Here is a 19,679-nt window from a genome sequence, read left to right as displayed (position 1 = left end):
ACATCTGCCTCACAGTTCTGGGGACCAGGGTTCAAATCCTGGCCCCGCCTGTGTGGAGTTTGCATGTTCTCCCCGTGCCTGGGTGGGTTTTCTCCAGGCACTTCGGTTTCCTCCCACATCCCAAAAACATGCATAGTTTTTTGATTGAAGACTCTAAATTGCCCGTAGGTGTGAATGTGAGTGCGAATAGTTGTTTGTTACAATGTGCCCTGCGATTGGCTGGCAACCGGTTCAGGGTGTACCCCGCCTCTCGCCCGAAGATAGCTGGGATAGGCTCCAGCAGCCCGAGACCCTAGTGAGGATAAGTGGTAAAAGAAAATGGATGGATCTTCCTCTCTGACCACCTTTGTCATGTTTTTCAACGACTCAAAATGTAGCTACGTACAGATCGGGTGGTAGTACACTGGCCATATGTGCCTAAACTGAGCAAAACTTGCAAGCAACCTGTACGAAGTGACATTATGGTTGCATTATACTGTAGCCTACTTTTCACAGCCGCAAATTTGACTGTAGTCATAATTAACATGCTAACCCTATGTTAGTAAGGAATGTTAACATTAATGTCACTGATTTGCGCTGCAATAATTTTACCTTGTCTCGGTTCCTATTGCGGCTTCATACTGAGTGCCTTTGGCGAAGAGAAAGGTCTGTGTTACAACGAATACATGTCGCGGTACTCCATCCATTTAGCCAAGGTCGGGTCGCGGGGACAGTAGCTTTTAGCAGGGAACCCCAGACTTCCCTCTCCCCAGCCACTTCATCGAGCTCTTCCGAGGGGATCTCGAGGCGTTCCCAGGCAAGCTGAGAGACGCAGTCTCTCCAGCGTATCCCTGGTCGTCCCCGGGGTCTCCTCCTGGTGGGAAGTGCCCGGAACACCTCACCAGGGAGGCTTCCTGGAGGCATCTTAAACAGATGCCCGAGCCACCTCATCTGGCTCCTCTCAATGCAGAGGTACAGCGGCTCTACTCTGAGCTCTACTCTGAGCCGCTCCCGGATGACCGAGCTTCTCACCCTATCTCTAAGGGGGAGCCCGGACACCCTGCGGCGGAAACTCATTTTTGCCGCTTGGAGGCGGGATCTTGTTCTTTCGGTCACGACCCACAAGCTCGTGACCATAGGTGAGGGTAGGAACGTAGATCGACCGGTGAATAGAGAGCTTTGCCTTTCGGCTTAGCTCCTTCTTCACCACAACGGACCGATACAAAGTACGCATCACTGTAGACGCTGCACCGATCCGCCTGTCGATCTCCCGTTCCATTCTTCTCTCACTCGTGAACAAGACCCCAAGATACTTGAACTCCTCCACTTGGGGCAGGAACTCATCCCCGACCTGGAAAGGGCACACCACCCTTTTCCGACTGAGGACCATGGTCTCCAATTTGGAGGTGCTGATTCTCATCTCAGCCGCTTCACACTCTGCTGCGAACCGCTTCAGTGAGAGTTGGAGATCACGGTCTGATGAAGCCAACAGAACCACATCATCTTCAAAAAGCAAAGCAACACCGAGGCCACCAAACTGGACCCCCTCTATGCCTCGGCTGCGTCTTGAAATTCTGTCCATAAAAGTTATGAGCAGAATCGGTGACAAAGGGCAGCCTTGGCGGAGTCTAACCCTCACTGGAAACGAGTCTGACTTACTGCCGGCAATGCGGACAAATCTTTGACACTGGTTGTACAGGGACCGAACAGCCCGTATCAGGGGGTTCGGTAACCCATACTCCCGAAGCACCGCCCACAGGACTCCACGAGGGACACGGTCGAACACCTTCTCCAAGTCCACAAAACACATGAAGACTGGTTGGGCGAACTCCCATGCACCCTCGAGTACCCTGCCGAGGGTGTAGAGCTGGTCCACTGTTCCACGGCCAGGACGAAAACCACACTGCTCCTCCTGAATCTGAGATTGGACTTCCCGATGGACCCTCCTCTCCAGCACCACTGAATCGACCTTACCAGAGAGGCTGAGGAGGCTGATCCCCCTGTAGTTGGAACACAACCTCCGGTCCCCCTTCTTAAAAAGGGGACCACCACTCCAGTCTGCCAATCCAGAGGCACTGTCCCCGATGTGCAAACGGTGTTGCACATGCGTGTCAACCAGGACAGACCTAAAACATCCAGAGCCTTTAGGAACGCCGAGCAAATCTCATCCACCCCCGGGGCCTTGCCACCGAGGAGTTTTTTTAACCACCTCGGTGACCTCAACCCCAGAGATAGCAGAGCCCGCCTCAGAGACCTCAGATTCTGCTTCCTCATGAGAAGGCGTGTCGGTGGAATTGAGGTCTTCGAAGTACTCTCCCCACCGACTCAAAACGTCCTAAGATGAGGTCAGCAGCGCCCCGTCCCCGCTATACACAGTGTTGATGGTGCACTGCTTTACCCTCCTGAGACGCCGGATGGTGGACCAGAATTTCCACAAAGCCGTCCGGAAGTCGTTCACCATGGCCTCACCAAACCCATCCCAGTTTTTGCCTCAGTGACCACCAAAGCTGTATTCAGTTAGTGAACTGGTACCAGAGCACAAGCTGTGTGTGGAGGCGAGCCCGACTATATCTCGTCGGAACTTCTCAACCTCACACACCAGCTTGGCCTCCTTCTCTGCCAGAGAGGTGATGTTCCACGTCCCTAGAGCCAGTTTCTGGCCGGGGATCGGATCGCCAAGGTCCCCGCCTTCGGCCACCGCCCAGCACCCTTTGGGTTGTGTTTCGGGCCCCATGGGTGCTCCCCTTCAAGCCCCACCTCCACGCCTGGCTCCAGAGGGGGGCCCCAGTGACCCGCGTCCGGGCAAGGGAAACCTAGATCCTTTTGATTTATTCTACATAGGGTTTTTTGGAGCCGTGCTTTGTCTGGTCCCTCCCTTAGGACCTGTTTGCCATGGGTGATCCTACCTGTGGCGTGAAGCCCCAGACAACTTAGCTCCTAGGATCATGAGGACACACGAACCCCTCCACCACGATAAGGTGACGGCTCAAGGAGAGGTGTCGCAGTACTCATCTTGCATTTCGGGCTGAAATTCTCCCACACTTTGTCTTATTTCTTCCTTTTTCTTCTCTAATTGTCGTCGCCATCTGCTCGGAACGTCAACCAAATAGCTTCGCTTCCGTCCCTTACTTCCCGCACGTAGGTGGCGTAAGCGTGTTTTGCCACATTAATGCTCGTGCGTCCAACCCAGTGAAGCTCTGTGGTTCAATTACTGGAAAAACCTAAAAATTTGTGATTCGTAATTGTGCTTTTCAATGTGTTTTCATGAGGTGCAAAATGAGTATTTTGATTTCGCAAATTACCTCGTGAATCCGCTTATTTCGAGCCTCGCTAGCTACGGTATTTACTTCTACTAAGCGTCGAGACCAGCTAATAAACCCAACAATATAACACCACACTTAAATGAGACTGCCTCAATGTCACATAAATACAGGATATACTGCAGAATGCTGTAGAAGGCATTCTTGAGAATGCAAGAATTTCATAGAAGATTTTGCCCTGAGCCACGCCCTGGTGCCGCTCTGCAGACAAAGTGACCTCATATTGCCTCTGAACTTGAGAGACACATGCACACGTTCAGTACTTACCGACTCAGCTGATTACTAACAATATGGTAATGAGCAGGCCATAAAGCCTATGAGTGGCACTCAGTTTACATGCTAATTTTGTTCTACTCAAAGTGCTCGCTTTATTTGCAAAGTGGTTTGCAGTTTTACACAACTGCGCTGCTGATAATATTACACGTGACAGAATGAAATGTTTATTCTAGTTGTACAGTTCAACGATATTGGCTATACTCCACCGTGCCTTTTCAATGTAGTTATGATTGAGTATCTTTTTTTCTTTCTTAGAACAAGTCCTGGAGAAAGATGAAGGGCCTTACTACAATCACTTGGGATCTGGACCTACCGTGGCATCCATAAGAGACCTAATGGAGACACGGTTTGTCTTCTCTTTATCTTACTTCTCCGTGCTCTCAGTCTCCTCTCCCTCACGTCCTCCTCCTCCTCCTGCGCCGCCTCACATTTTGTCCTTAGGGAATCCATGACCCAGAATCCAACAGGGGGAACAGGAATTATCATCATCATCATCGTCATCATCATAACACAGGCTAAGCAAGAAGCAGCAGCAGATAGCTGAGAATGGGATAAATAATAAAGGTAGATGGATAGATATCAAAACCCAGAGAGAGGGAGAGCAAATGAACACAAAGGATGAATGAGGAAAGAAAGTAAAGAAGGTAGAGCTTTTCAATAATTGAAAATATGTGTCCACTTAGAACAGGGGCAGGTAGTCTTTTTTTTATTCTGGTGAGGAATATTTAGCTTCTGTTTTTCATGCAACTGCTTCATTGAAAAACAATCATATGCTCGTGACAATCGACTTAAATAATTGTATGCCTTAAAGGATTACTATATATAAATATGTTTATACAGTATATATACTATATATATTATATATGTGTGTGTACATATATATATATATATATATATATATATATACACACACACACACACACACACAGTGGGTACGGAAAGTATTCAGAGCCACTTACATTTTTCACTCTTTGTTATATTGCAGCCATTTGCTAAAATCATTTAAGTTCATTTTTTTCCTCAATGTACACACAGCACCCCATATTGACAGAAAAAAACAGAATTGTTGAACATTTTGCAGATTTATTAAAAAAGAAAAATATCACACAGCCATAAGTATTCAGACCCTCATATATTTAACTCGGGTGCTGTCCATTTCTTCTGATCATCCTTGAGATGGTTCTCCACCTTCATTGGAGTCCGGCTGTGTTTGATTATACTGATTGGGCTTGATTAGGAAAGCCACACCCCTGTCTATATAAAACCTTACAGCTCACAGTGCATGTCAGAGCAAATGATATTCATCAGAATCATCTTTATTTTGCCAAGTATGTCCAAAAAACACAAGGAATTTGTCTCCGGTAGTTAGAGCCGCTCTAGTACAACAACAGACAGTCAATTGACAGAGAACACTTTGGAGACATAAAGACATTGAGAAAAACACTCACTGAGCAATAAAGGGTTGCTAGTTATCTGGTAATGCCGGTACAATTTTTTTTTATTTAAAATTTTTATTTATTTATATTTTATTTTTTTGACAATTGTGCAAAACGATGCAGAGTCCTCGAGCACAGTTTGAATGACTAATATAGCAATAGTCCGGTGCAATGACCATTGTGCAAAGGGCGCCGAGACTTCAAGGAGTGTACGCAGTTTAAAGTGACTAGTAGCGCGATAACCTGGGACAATGTGGATTGTGCAAAAAAAAAAAAAAAAAATTCTACAATTCTGTTTTTTCTGTCAATATGGGGTGCTGTGTGTATATTCATGAGGAAAAAAAAGAACAAATGATTTTAGCAAATGGCTGCAATATAACAAAGAGTGAAAAATTTAAGGGGGTCTGAATACTTTCCGTACCCACTGTGTGTATATACACACATATATATATTTTTGGAGTCTATTTTTCGACTCCATCTTCGACTTCCGCATAGGGCGCCCGTTGCGCCAATCAAACGTGAACACTAATGTCATTTGACTCCAATTCACCAATGAGACGACACAAGGCAGTCACATGACCGCGCATGTCATTTTAATTGATTGTTTTAGAAGCTTGATTTGATTCTCGTCGCATGAACATTTCATGTGCGAATCTTCCCGGAGAGGCTCTTTGTGAAGAGTGCTGCTGAGGCATCAGTGGAGAGGACTGATGTTGTGGGGGATGTTAAGTTAGAAACCTCTTATTGTTGTTTGAGAAATGACGTAACTCAGTAAGACACCATAGTTCCTGGCCGAACTTTGACCCACCCCTGACCCAGGCAGGCCCCATGTGGTGATACAGCTTACAACCCCTCTCAAACCCTCAGCCACCTAAGGGTGATTCCCCATTCAGTGGGACGCCATTGTGCTCACTGTCATGCCAAATCTAGTCAGGTTGAAGTTTTCACAAAGGCCGATATCAAGCTGTCAGGAGATTTAATATGAGTTCTGATGACCTGCCCCCCGTCCCCGGTGCAACCTCTGATCCCAAACTCGGTCCGTAAAACCCCTTTCGCTACAAATTGACCTTTAGAAATACACACGTAAAATCAGCTATATATATATATATATATATATATAGCTGATTTTACGTGTGTATTTTTTTGTATATATATACACACATGTGCACAGGCGGTGAAGGCCCTCTTCAAACCACTGCTACAAATCCAGGACCCAGGCTAAACTTTGCTTCTCCCCTTCTCCTCTACAAAACTTGCCTTTCTGTTAAGCTGTGTCACTGCATCATAGTTCCTTGACACCAATGAGTTTTTCAGCTCGGGATACAGTATGTTCCACAGGAAGAAATGGAAGAAGGGAAAATATGCACGGATTGCTGTAGAATAATACAATAAACCGAATAACTATTGATAACAGCGGGAAGAGTGTGGGTAAATACCCCTTTTACCGGAAAGTGAACTCCATGGGTGGAACGCCCCTGCATTCAAAGGGTGGGAGAAGAGTTCCAGGACAAGTGTTGCAACAGATATATTTCAAATACAAACTAACAGTTGTCTCCTTTCGAGGTCCTCTGTACAACTTTCAGATGCTCAGGGCAGCCACAAGTTGTCCTCTTGCCTATTCTCACACACTGAACAAAGCAAATTTTTCCGACACACACTTTGTATACTATACTGTACACTACAGTGTATGTTTAGCTGTACAAGTGATCTGACAGTTGGATAAGACAGTCTGGCTTTAAAAAATGCATTGTTTAGAAGTAGGTGAATAATAAAATAACCCTTCATGTGTTACTCTTGTCATCCGCAGGTATGGGGAGAAAGGAGATGCCATCCGGATAGAAAAAGTGGTCTACACAGGCAGAGAGGGGAAAAGCTCAAGGGGGTGCCCAATCGCTAAATGGGTAAGCCGCGTCACACCCTGTTCGATGCTTTGTGATGGGGTGTTTCCAAACTACTTTTGCCTCATGAAATTATCTTGGACTGGGACATGTAACACCCTGGGCTGTATTGGATCCTCCTGTGCCAACAAACTTTCAAAAGTAAATATTGAAGAGGGTAGACATAAAGTGTGAGAGAGGTTTTAAATGAGCGAAAGAAACTGGAAAGCCAGAGAAAAAGAGCTATGCATCACATTCTATTGTATGACAGCTTTTCAAAATGACCCGATCAATAAGATGTAAAGCAGGTGAAGTTTTTCTTTAGGATTGGAATTATTGATCTCTTAAATATCTTTTAAAATCTTAACTTTCTTTCCTTGAATTAAAAACTGCAAGTATCAGCTGCGCATATGCATGTCTCGTCTTTTAGTGAATGGCGAAAGTAGATTGTTTGCCAAAATGTAGGCCAATAACGTTTAAAAGTGACGATGTTTCCGCTCCTGTTATCAATATCCCAGTTAACGTTCTGTACAACATTCTAACACAAATCGGACAGATCTAAATGTGAGCTTTGAAGTTCATGGCACTTGTGTGTATTTCTTTTTGGAAGTCTGTCCTTTCAAAGATTGACAATTGATCGTGACTATAGCTTCAAGTGTCAAAGCTAAAAATGTTCAACTCCATCAGGTGATTCGACGTGGGAGTGAGAAAGAAAAGCTCTTGTGTCTGGTGCGTCATCGTGCAGGCCACCATTGTGCCAATGCAGTCATCATCATTCTAATCATGGCATGGGAAGGTGTCCCAAGGTCTATGGCTGACACATTGTACCGTGAGATCAGCGACACCCTCACCAAATTTGGCAACCCTACCAGTAGACGCTGTGGCCTCAATGATGAGTAAGTAGCTGGAGGGACTTATTTGACAAAGGTACAGTTAGGTTGCAAATCAGAAAGCCATGTTCTATTTTTCTCTCTTTATCCCTCACTAAAGTAAGCAACAATACAGAGACTGATTTTGGACGGCTTAACCACAAAGTACACATGGCAATTTTTTTTTTTTTTTTTTTTTTTTTGAATGTAACTTTAAAATGATTCAGTCCATTACATTTCATTTCATAATCTCATTTGTTGTTAATTTAACTTTTACAAGTTGTAAATAGACTTTTTTTGTGTATTATGATCACCGAAAAATCTATTTGTCCGCGCACGGTGAACAACTGGTTAGCACATCTGCCTCACAGTTCTGAGGACCGGGGTTCAAATCCCGGCCTCGCCTGTGTGGAGTTTGCATGTTCTCTCCGGGCACTCCGGTTTCCTCCCACATCCCAAAAACATGCATGCTAGGTTAATTGAAGACTCTAAATTGCCCATTGGTGTGAATGTGAGTTGTGAATGGTTGTTTGTTTCTGTGTGCCCTGCGATTGCCTGGCGGCCGGTTCAAGGTGTACCCCGCCTCTCGCCCGAAGATAGCTGGGATAAGCTCCAGCACGCCCGCGACCCTTGTGAGGATAAGCGGTACAGAAAATGGATGGATGGCTCTCCATTATACAGGATGTTGTGACTGAGCAAGATTGTACGACTTGAATAATGACTTGCTTGACCCAAGTGATGACTAAACTCATCTCGCTTGAAATATAGTGGGCACTCAAAAATACAGCATTGCTAAAACAATTCTTATGATATGCAAAGAGTTTTTTTTTGGGTATCTGCTAGAAATGTGATATAAATGTTCGCTAAACAATAAAGTACCATGATACTAGTGAATATTTGGGTACTATTTTATACTCATTCTTTATGTTGTTGTCTTTATCTTACATAGAGGTATGATGAAATGACTGTAAATCTGAATTCATTCTGAAGATGTGCTCACTGTCTCCCCCTGCAGTCGTACATGTGCGTGTCAAGGCAAGGACCCTGACACTTGTGGCGCGTCCTTTTCCTTTGGCTGTTCTTGGAGTATGTACTTTAATGGTTGTAAATACGCCCGAAGCAAAACACCGCGCAAGTTCCGGCTACAAGGAGAGCGCCCTGAAGAGGTACTAACATCTGCATCTTATAACTGACTTTAACTCGTCTAGATTTATGTAACCATGTTTTTTGTGTGTGTATAAATTTAATGCTGTACTTTCTGTGTCTTCATATTTTTCTTGTCAGGAGGACAAACTCAGGGATCAGTTCCAGAATCTGGCCACCGAAGTGGCTCCCTTGTACAGGAAGTTGGCTCCTCAGGCCTACAGTAACCAGGTTGGTTCACAAATATGGATCTGAATACTGAAATTATGCACTTGTACTCAAGAACGTGCCAGCATTCCCTGTCACATTCCATATCACTGGTGTCAAACTCATGGCCTGAGGGGACACAACCAGACTGCCACATCATTTTATGTGGCCCGTGAAAGCAAATCATGTGCGGCGACTTCATGTCTCTTGCTAAAATACCAAAATTGCAGATTGTCTTCGCTTTTCATAACATTCAAATATTGCAAGCATTTTGTTACCAATCCCTCTTTTAAAATGAATTGACTGCGAATGGTTGTTTGTTTCTATGTGCCCTGCGATTGGCTGGCGACCAGTTCAGGGTGTACCCCGGCTCTCGCCTGAAGATAGCTGGGATAGGCTCCGGCACACCCGCGACCCTAGTGAGGAGAAGCGGCACAGAAAATGGATGGATGCAAAGTTGACAGGGCTTTAGTGCTAGTGACAGTTTTGTTTTCTTGACTTCATTTAGGTACAGGCAAACTGCAATGTAGTTCTACACCGCTGCACACTTTAACTGTTAAACTGCTGTAAAAGCACACTGACAATAACCATGTTGAAATTTGACGTTAAAACAACTGCCTATAGTTCATTTTGATATTATGCTGCCTTGCATGCTAGATAGTCATGTCAACACCAGATCTTCGACTTCAGCAGTTTGACACAGTATTGGTGCTCATACTGGCAAGCTGCGCTTGTATGTATCTCAGATAACGTTATGAGGTCGTGTGCAGTGCTTTTGCTAACTTTCGCGCATCAAATGACATCGAAATGTTAACACATTGTGTTATTGTTTATATTCAGCACTTCAGTTTAGTCTCTTCACTTTTAATTCAAATTCTGGAGAACACTTTGAAATGGTTCATCAGACTATGTTCTTCTTGATGGCATTGTGACGTAATACTAAAAGTGAAAAAATGATATCTTTTGCAACTTTCATGTAATCTCTGCTCTATCCGTCAGTGTCAATCAGAGACAAAGGCTTCAGACTGCAGGCTGGGTTTGAAGGCGGGCAGACCATTCGCTGGAGTCACCGCTTGCCTGGACTTTTGCGCCCACGCCCATAAGGACCAGCACAACCTTTACAATGGTTGCACAGTGGTATGGTCTCTAATATCCTGGGACGGGATTACAGTGAAATGTTTAAGGTGCTAGCATGACAAATTTACGAAACGTTGTGCTTTTTTTCTTACTCTCTTTTAGGTGTGCACTTTGACCAAGGAGGACAACCGCATGGTGGGGGAGATTCCTCAGGATGAACAGCTCCATGTGTTGCCCCTCTACAAAGTCTCCACCACTGATGAATTCGGCAGCGAGGAGGGCCAGCGCCTCAAAATGAAGACGGGAGCCATTCAGGTGCTTCAGGCTTTCCGCCGAGAAGTACGCAGGTTGCCCGAACCAGCCAAGTCGTGTCGACAGCGCCGCTTGGACGCCAAGAAAGCTGCATCAGAGAAGAAGAAGAGTAAACTCCAGCAGCAGGCAGCAGAAACACCAGAGAAAAAGACAGTGGTCAATGCTGAAGTATGTTTCAGTGAGTCTCCTCAACATCCAGGCAATAAAGGTTAGTCTTGTTTCATTCACAAATATGAATTGCATTTACAACCCCAATTCCAATGAAGTTGGGACGTTGTGTTAAACATAAATAAAAACAGAATACAATGATTTGCAAATCATGTTCAACCTATATTTAATTAAATAAACAAGATATTTAATGTTCAAACTGATCAAATGTATTGTTTTTAGCAAATAATCATTAACTTAGAATTTTATGGATGCAACACATTCCAAAAAAGCTGGGACAGGGTCATGTTTACCACTGTGTTAAATCACCGTTTCTTTTACCAACATTCAATAAACGTTTGGGAAGTGAGGACACTAATTGCTGAAGCTTTGTAGGTGGAGTTCTTTCCACCTACAAAACTTGACGTACAGCTTCAGCTGTTCAACAGTCCGGGATCTCCGTTGTCATATTTTACGCTTCATAATGCTCCACACATGTTCAATGGGAAACAGGTCTGGACTGAAGGCAGCCCAGTCTAGTACCTGCACTCTTTTACTACGAAGCCACGCTGTTGTAACACGTGCAGAATGTAGTTTGGCATTGTCTTGTTGAAATAAGCAGGGACGTCAATGAAAAAGACGTTGCTTGGATGGCAGCATGTTTCTCCAAAACCTGTATGTACCTTTCAGCATTAATGGTGCCGTCACAGATGTGTAAGTTACCCATGCCATTGGCACTAACACAGCCCCATACCATCACAGATGCTGGTTTTTAAACTTTGCGTCCATGACAGTCCAGATGGTTCTTTTCCTCCTTGGCCCGGAGGACACGACGTCCACAATTTCCAAAAAACAATTTGAAATGTGGACTCGTCAGTCCATAGAACACTTTTCCACTTTGCATCAGTCCATCTTAGATGAGCTCGGGCCCAGAGAAGCCGGCGGCGTTTCTGGGTGTTGTGCATGAATGGCTTTTGCTTTGCATCGTAGAGTTTCAAGTTGCACTTACGGATGTAGCGCCGAACTGTATTTACTGAGATTGGTTTTCTGAAGTGTTCCTGAGCCCATGCGGTGATTTCCTTTACACATTGATGTCGGTTTTTGATGCAGCGCCGCCTGAGGGATTGAAGGTCACGGGCATTCAATGTGGGTTTTCGGCCTTGCCGCTTACATGCAGTGATTTCTCCAGATTCTCTGAAACTTTTGATGATATTATGGACCGTAGATGATGAAATCCCTAAACACACAGCCCCGTACCATCACAGATTGCTGCCTTTTGAACTTTGCGTCCATCACAGTCCGGATGGTTCTTTTCCTCTTTGGTCCACGCGAGGTCCACAATTTCCAAAAACAATTTGAAATGTGGACTCGTCCGACCACAGAACACTTTTCCACTTTGCATCAGTCCATCTTAGATGAGCTCGGGCCCAGAGAAGCCGGTGACGTTTCAAACATGATTTGCAAATCATTGTATTCAGTTTTTATCCATGTTTAACACAATGTCCCAACTTCATTGGAATTTGCATTGTAGATTCAAGTTTTTGTTTCAGGTTAATTTGTCTTGCTAGGCTCAAATGTGCTTCGTAAGTCCTCTGTGTAACTTTTTCCTATTTTTATACATCCAGCAATCACAAAACAAGAGGTTAAGCCCAACATTAAGAAGGAGCCATTCAACGGATCAATGGATGCATACTCTTTGCAAGCAGCAGATGCAATCAAGACCATGTGCCCACATCCTGCCTACTATGCAAGGGGAGGCCTCCCCACAACTGGCCAGCCCTCTGCAGGAGACCCAGTAAATGGCTATAACCAGAATCTGCCAGCATCGCACTATGGCTTCTACAACTACCCCTCCAATGCACTTTTTGCGCCCAAGATGAGGACCTACGAGGGTCGCAGCGGCTCTTTGTCCAAAGCAGGCAGAATGGCTTTCCAGCTAGACAATAAGCCTGATATTCACAGCTTTCAGGCTAGACTAGCTCATTCCTATCCCGGCCATCCAGCGCAACCAACCCAAAATAATAGCCAGTCTTCAGACTACAACCAGTCACGTCCTTCTTCAGTCCCCTCTGATGCCTCCAATATAGGCACCCCAGTCATCAAGCAGGAGCCAATGGATATGCCAGTCTGTGAGGACACAGGGCTGAGTCAAGCCGGTGCCACCCAACCTACAAACTGGCCAGGAAATAGGTCCAATGGAAGTCTCGTTCCTACAAACTGGGATCATCAAAATCCGAAACAACACCCTGAAGTCTCCTTTTCTAACGCAGAAAAGCAGATGCTCCACCAGCATTCGCAGCAGCAACCCTCTCCTTACCCCCAACCGTGGACGTCCTTCCCTGCCTCAAATACTCTGATGGAATCCACTGCTGCATCACCAGTCCCCCATGTACCTCCCTCCTCCTCTCCTCATTTAGGCACCCTGCGTAACATACACCAAGGATCTCCACGTCCATCCACCCCACGCCCAAGCACCCCTCATCCGGGTACACCGCAGCCAGGTATCACTCACCCATTCTTAATTCCACACCCTGGCAATTCTCATTCCCCCTCACATATACCACAGCCTGCCACTCCCAGGCAGTGGGCCAGCCCTGCGCCAAGTCCCGAGCCAAAGTCTTGGACTACGGGGCACGGTGCATATAGCCCTGGTTTGAAGCACAGCAATCCTGCCGGTGCCTACCCAGACAAGATGTGGTCCAAAACGGGTGAAAGTCGCTGTTCCACTCCCCTTGGGGTTCAAGAGAAAGCCTGGAAGTCCTGTGGAGGCTCAGTCGCAGGCAGTACACCATCCCCTGCTCCTGAGGGACGCCTCTTCCCTGACGCCCTGCAGCAGTCAGATCAGGCTTGCTGGGACCCCAGTCGAGCGGAGAGTGACGCTGAGAGCACCAGGGGCCACGAGGAAGATGACGACGAGGTGTGGTCTGATAGTGAGCACAATTTCCTCGATCCCAACATTGGGGGAGTAGCGGTAGCTCCAGCCCACGGGTCCATCCTAATTGAATGTGCCCGTCGGGAACTACATGCTACCACTCCGCTCAAAAAGCCTGATCGCTCCCACCCCTCTCGCATCTCTCTGGTATTCTATCAGCACAAAAACCTCCAGCAACCCATCCACGGTTTGGCTCTGTGGGAGGCCAAAATGAAGATGCTAGAAGAGCGGGCGCTCCAGAGGCAGCAGGAAGCAGCTCTCCTGGGCCTCTCCCAGGAGGAAATCAAGGCGCTTAGCAAGAAACGCAAATGGGGGGCCACAGCGGCAGGGGCCACGTCAGGTGCTGGACAATCGAAAGACAAGAGGGAGGGGCCAGTGACACGGTTAGCTCCCACTTTCCACACCACCTCAATGGTTAATGTGTCTCCCTATGCCTTCACGCAGCTCACTGGGCCTTACAGCCACTTTGTGTGACGTCAGCCACCAAAAGCTAGCGGGTGGGGCAAATGTGGAGCCAGATAGAGGGATGAGCAAGATGAATGTCTCGAGCATGTCACACAGTCTGCCATCTCTCCATCTTCCCCCTCTGCAGTCCACACTCAGAAGTGGGGGACATTTTTATTGTTGTTTTTTTACCTCATGTCAGGCAGTTTTGGGGCTTTCGACAAGCTGCCTGTGGTGCTCTTCCTCTCCCTTCCCTGGAGAGGAACTCCATTGCTTTTTCTTGTTTATAGAATTTGAATGATTCTAAATATTGCTATTATTATACATATTATTATAATTGCAATTGTTACTGTCAATGTTGTTATTGCAGGTATTGTAATATGAAGAATTGTTGTTGTTTTTTTTTTTTTATCATGGTTGTTTTCAATAATGTTATTATTAATGACGTGATTTGTTTTTCGTTCGATATATTTTTAAGCAAGTCTGAATCGGTCAGACTTTCTTTTTCCATGTTTGGAAAACTTATTGTCTTTTCTTTGTCAATCTTCCAGCTGTATTAAAAGGAGGAGCCATTATCTGCCTGACAAGAGATCAGTCTCTTTAGTACAAGTTAGTGGACTGGATAACTCATTATCATGACGAAAGTTTCAACTTCACTTTGAGCTCGTGAAAATTGGGAGAAATATGTTTTAAGACTGGAATTTTCAATTGACCAATTTCACAGTTGTGGGATGAAACATATTTTTGCATTATTTGTGACTGCTATTCGCCAGAATGCGCCTCATGTTTCTGTTCACATTGTGAACAGAATTTTCCCAGTGGGAAATTTTCCCTTTGAGAAACACGAAAACAATATCTTAATTTTCATCGAGACTGACAAAAAAATGGTTTGTGTTTTTTCTGCAGGTACTCCTGTTTCCCCCTCATCCCAAAAAGCATGCCTCTTAGTTTGGTTATGTATTGGAAAAGTAATGTTTCTGGAGAAATGAAGTAGTTGTGTCCTTGCGATGAAAGCAATTGGCATTTTGCAAAAAGAAGGAAGGTAAAGAACACATCTGCAATAAGAGCAGATCTCTTGTCATTCTTAATGTGCTCCTCCTCCTGTTCTACACCCCAGCAGCTTATGACTGGTGCTCAACTTCCAGGTCTGAGGGATTTTCATTCACCTACTGTATACTCTTCATGGCACTTGATGCTCTACTTCGGTGCTCTAACTAAAATCGAGGTCCTGTAGTTTGAGAGAAAATGTTTTCTAGCTCATCTACTACACCACCACAAGTGTGTTTTTTGTGCGTGTGCTTGTCTTGTTTGCAAATTCCACCTGATCCCAGATCTGTAACTATTACATCAAAGAGGATCTCGTTAACTTCCTCAGTAAGGAGTGAACACTTTGAAGTGTAAACTCTAGAGGGCAGACTTGACTGCCCTTTCAAAGTGGCACGTTCAGACAGCAGACACTTACTAGCACTTACAGTGAGTTTCATTCAGAAGCCAGTAGCGCCTTGCCTTGCTGCATCAACCCTCCAGGGCCAAGCCGGCAGAGGGGTCACTGAGCTCTGACAGGTTTACCAAAGGCAGTGGTGATCTTTGTCCAAATGAAGCTCAAATGTGAAACTATTCTGGAAAGAACCTGGGTTAGAACATAAGTGATAGGAGTACTTTTAGTGATCCATACATACACTCTGGTGCTCTCCTTCTACACTTGATTTACTGTGAAGGCCCATCCTCTCGTCTGCATGGTGCTGTCATCTTCGAGCAGAGCACGACGGGTCCTTCTGCAGGCACCTCGTAAACAGATTGTTTGTTTCCCATTTGTTGATGGAACAAGCTTAGATTTAATGGTGTGGCTTCTGGGAGTTGGTACCTAATGCAACGAGTCAATCAATCTCTCACTTTGCATGTGTGTTTGTGTAAAAGAGCCAAAGAGTGAGACATGTGGATGATTTGCTTATTTTGAGTTCATCCCCATGAACCATGCATTCAGAAGTGGATGCATGGTTTTGTCACAAAAAGGGGGGTGTAATTAAAAACGAGTGAATAATTTTGATTGCATGCAGGCTGACTCCCGGTTGCTGGGCAGTTTTTAGGGTCGCGACACTTTTCATCTGTGAAAAGACCTTGTTAGTCTCCAGCGCTCTACCTCATGCCGTAGAGACACTGGTCACAATCACAACTTGCTACTGAGGGCAGAGAATCATGCATGTACCTTTGTGAACTCAAGATCTCCACAATCACTTTACCTTTTTTTTTTTTTTTTTTTAAGTTTTATTTATTAATGGTGATGATAATGATTGTCCTTGGGTTCTTTTTTTTCTTTTCATTTTTATATAGCTAATACAAATTGTACATAGAAAAGAACAGATTTTTAAAAGCACTTTTAAACTTGATTTTAATGACAAAAAGAAAGCTGATTATTGACAACTTGAAAGTTAGTTTTTTTTAATTTTCTGAAGAGATAGATACATATGTAAATAGTAAAATATTTAGGTAAAACTATTTAACTGGTGAGGATAGTATGTAAATCCTAAAAGTGTAGGGGGTATTTTGACAACAGTACGCTTGGTCTCTGTGTTTTGTGTGTACATGTACACTTCGTAACACATTTGTTCTACTCTCACAAGTACTGTAACTGTATCCTAAAGTCCGCATGTAACTGGTTAAAGAACGTTACTCGCGAAACACAAGCTAAAACGTCCAATTTAGAACACTTAAATGCATACAAAACTGGAGAATAGCAAGTTTTTACTACAAACCTTAAACCTGCAAAACAACAGTATGATCTCAAGTCATTTAGCTTGCCATAAAAGTGGAAAATAGTTTTGCACCAAAGGTACCAAGACTCACCTCCTGAAGCTGACTTGTATGCAAATGTTCTATGTTATTCTTCTTATTATTATTATTATTCCAGAATCCAAACTAAAACTATCTGATGTTTAAACTAGCAAACAAGACTGTAAGCCTTAGCTAGTGAGCTTTAGAGTTGCTGGTAGGTCAGGTTTGTTACCTTAAACCACACTGAGGCTGCTTTTTCATGCTTAGGTTCAGTCGTTACAATGCAATCGCAGTTAAGTGACTGATAGAGGGATGGAAAAGCGTTATCAACCTGTAGGCAAGTAACCATATCCAAAAGGAGTGCTTTAAGAAAGACACTGGTATCTGCAGATGCAGTCTCAAGCTACGTCATGGGGGGTGTTCACTGCTTGTTTGATTTGACCCATCATTATTATTGTCTATAGTTCTCAACTTAAATATGCACCCTGCAGAATATCTTTGTTAGAAACGTTTTCTTGTAGTAATTCCTTATTTTTACTTTTCAACCACTATGAACAGCCCGCGTCACATACTTGGATGCAAATGGTGCATACAGCGAACGTTTTGAAATACATGAAAAGTTTGGTTGTTCTCTGGGAGTTGGTGCTACAACACAAAACCTTAAAGTCACTGTGCAAATTATTATTTGGTTTACCACAGCTGTTTTTCTGAAAATGTCAAGAGAATTCTACATTTGATCAGAGTTTTTAGAAGATCACAAACTGCCATGGCGCTTAGTATTTTATTACAATGCTGCACATCCTTTTGTACGTTGCAACTCTGATGAGGATAAGTGGTATAGGAAATGAATAGATGGACATCCCGTTTTATTACACTCAACCTGTCATTTGCATTCTTTATTAGTCTTCATTCCACATACTGTACTTGAACTCCTGTAATCTTAGACGATAAGTAACTTTGTATTATGTGAAGACTGTTATCTGGATTTTATGTTTGGTACATCACATGGAAATGACCCTTTTAGGATGTTGTTGTAAATGTTACTGTGCAGAGTGCTGAGATATTTGAACAAGAAGAATAGAAAATGTGTACTGCCTCCTTTATCTTCTTAATTCTACTTGTTTGTGTATTTCGCCTTTTGTGGACACGCACATAGTTAGACTTTTTTCATCACACTGTGCATGGCCTACTTTTTTATAAGTCCATTAAACACCTAATTGAATGAAACTCAAAATTTGGGAAAAGCAACCCTGAATAATACAAATGAAGAGGAAAAAAAAACCTACCTACATAACTGGCAGCTACATTACTTTTCCAGTTTTCTTGTTTAATTTTCCATGTCAAGGATGCAGTATGTAAAAAGTGGTTTTGTTCTCTCTTTGTAGCTGTATGGTGTATTATGTGAATACATAGTGTATTTGGTAAAATACCACAATATTGTTTTATGTTGGGCTATAAATAAAACATTGAAGTGAGAGACTCTTGCCTAGCATCTTCATTGTCTGTTCAAATCTTACATTAAGGCACTACCATTATGCAGACATTTAAATTAACGAGAACAGGAGTCCTCAGCTATATGCATTCACTACACGCCCATTTTGCTAATCTCACGTCACAAATCCCTTCCTTTGCCAATGCTCGTCTGTACCTTGTTTGTTTTGTGTTTGTGTTGTATCCTGTAGAAACCCCTTTTTACTATTAAATTGTCTATCAAATTTACCACTTGCATCGTTTTGTGTGACTGGGTTCGGAACAAAACCTCTGGAAAGTCTAGAACTCAAAGTTTCTAAAGTGTAGCCACCTTCCGATAAGAGACTGATTAAAAAGGTTCGTCGTCATTTCGCCTCAAGTTCATCTTGTAAAAATATGACGTGGTGCCCCTCATATATATAAAATATCTTTATTTATAAAGCTGTAATTTAAAATTACGATAACCCGGAAGTGACGCAGGAAGGACCTTGGATATATTCCTCCATTGTCTCCTTCTTAGGCCTAGAGAATATAGAAGAATATACGGCTGTTGGGGAGAGGGACTCCGGGCAAACAACTGACACTTTTACAAGGGTTCCAGAATAAAATGGCACAATCGGTGCCCATACAGAAGATACAGCATTAATCTGCCAGTGACTTTTAATCGATCATTCCTGGAATCCCACTTCTGACACCAGCTGTTCTGGCAAGTCTTTTTCTGACAGAATAAGTCAGGAAGCAATCTTGTCTTTTTTTATTACAAGAAAACCAAAATCACCTTCGTTATACAAAAGTGAGAGAATGCAGCCGTATGATGGGCACAAACCAGTGGAAACTGTAGGCCGGTCCCAAGACCGGGTAAATGCAGAGGGTTGAGTCAGGAAGGGCATCCGGCTTAAAACTTTGCTAAACAAATATGAGGGTTCATCCAAAGAATTCCATACCGGATCGGTCGTGGCCCGGGTTAACAACGGTTGATAAAGGTTGATATATTGTGTGTCCAGGAGAGCAGGTGGAAAGGCAGTGGGGCTAGAGGTTTAGGGGCAGGGTTCGAAGTATTTTACTGTGGTGGAGATGGGAAGAGACATGGAGTAGGGGTTATTTTAAAGGAAGAGCTAGCTCAAATGTCTTGGCGGTGAAAAAAGTATCAGATCGAGTGATGAGGCGGAAACTTGAAATTGAGGGTGTTATGTATAATGTGATGAGTGGCTATGCCTCACGGGTAGGATGTGACCTAGAGGTAAAGGAGAAATTCTGGAAGGAGCTGGACGAAGTAGTTCTGAGCTTCCCAGACAGAGAGATTGGTGCAGATTTTAATGGACATGTTGGTGAAGGAAAGAGGGGTGATGAAGAAGTGATGGGTAAGTTTGGCATGCAGGAAATCAATTTGGAGGGACAAATGGTGGTAGACTTTGCCA

At 44.0% G+C, this 19,679-nt stretch overlaps 1 protein-coding gene across 8 annotated transcripts in view; it reads left to right on the top strand.

Annotated features, from left to right (window-relative positions):
- tet3 (tet methylcytosine dioxygenase 3) overlaps positions 1-18,268 on the top strand; it is a 54,041-nt gene extending 35,773 nt beyond the window's left edge. For all 8 annotated transcript variants that reach the window (XM_061672941.1, XM_061672948.1, XM_061672946.1 and 5 more), the window contains 8 exons: positions 3,831-3,921; positions 6,819-6,912; positions 7,576-7,784; positions 8,773-8,923; positions 9,042-9,131; positions 10,107-10,244; positions 10,347-10,704; positions 12,269-18,268. In XM_061672941.1, coding sequence (XP_061528925.1) covers positions 3,831-3,921; positions 6,819-6,912; positions 7,576-7,784; positions 8,773-8,923; positions 9,042-9,131; positions 10,107-10,244; positions 10,347-10,704; positions 12,269-14,049 — 2,912 coding nt within the window. In that variant the 3' untranslated portion in view covers positions 14,050-18,268. The remainder of the gene's footprint in view (positions 1-3,830; positions 3,922-6,818; positions 6,913-7,575; positions 7,785-8,772; positions 8,924-9,041; positions 9,132-10,106; positions 10,245-10,346; positions 10,705-12,268) is intronic.
- The last annotated feature ends 1,411 nt before the right edge of the window (positions 18,269-19,679 follow it).

The sequence above is a fragment of the Phycodurus eques genome, chromosome 3 (genome assembly GCF_024500275.1).
Source record: "Phycodurus eques isolate BA_2022a chromosome 3, UOR_Pequ_1.1, whole genome shotgun sequence".
Taxonomy (NCBI): Eukaryota; Metazoa; Chordata; class Actinopteri; order Syngnathiformes; family Syngnathidae; genus Phycodurus; species Phycodurus eques.
Note: the sequence above shows the minus strand (reverse complement) of the source record. Positions and strands in the feature narration are given on the sequence as shown.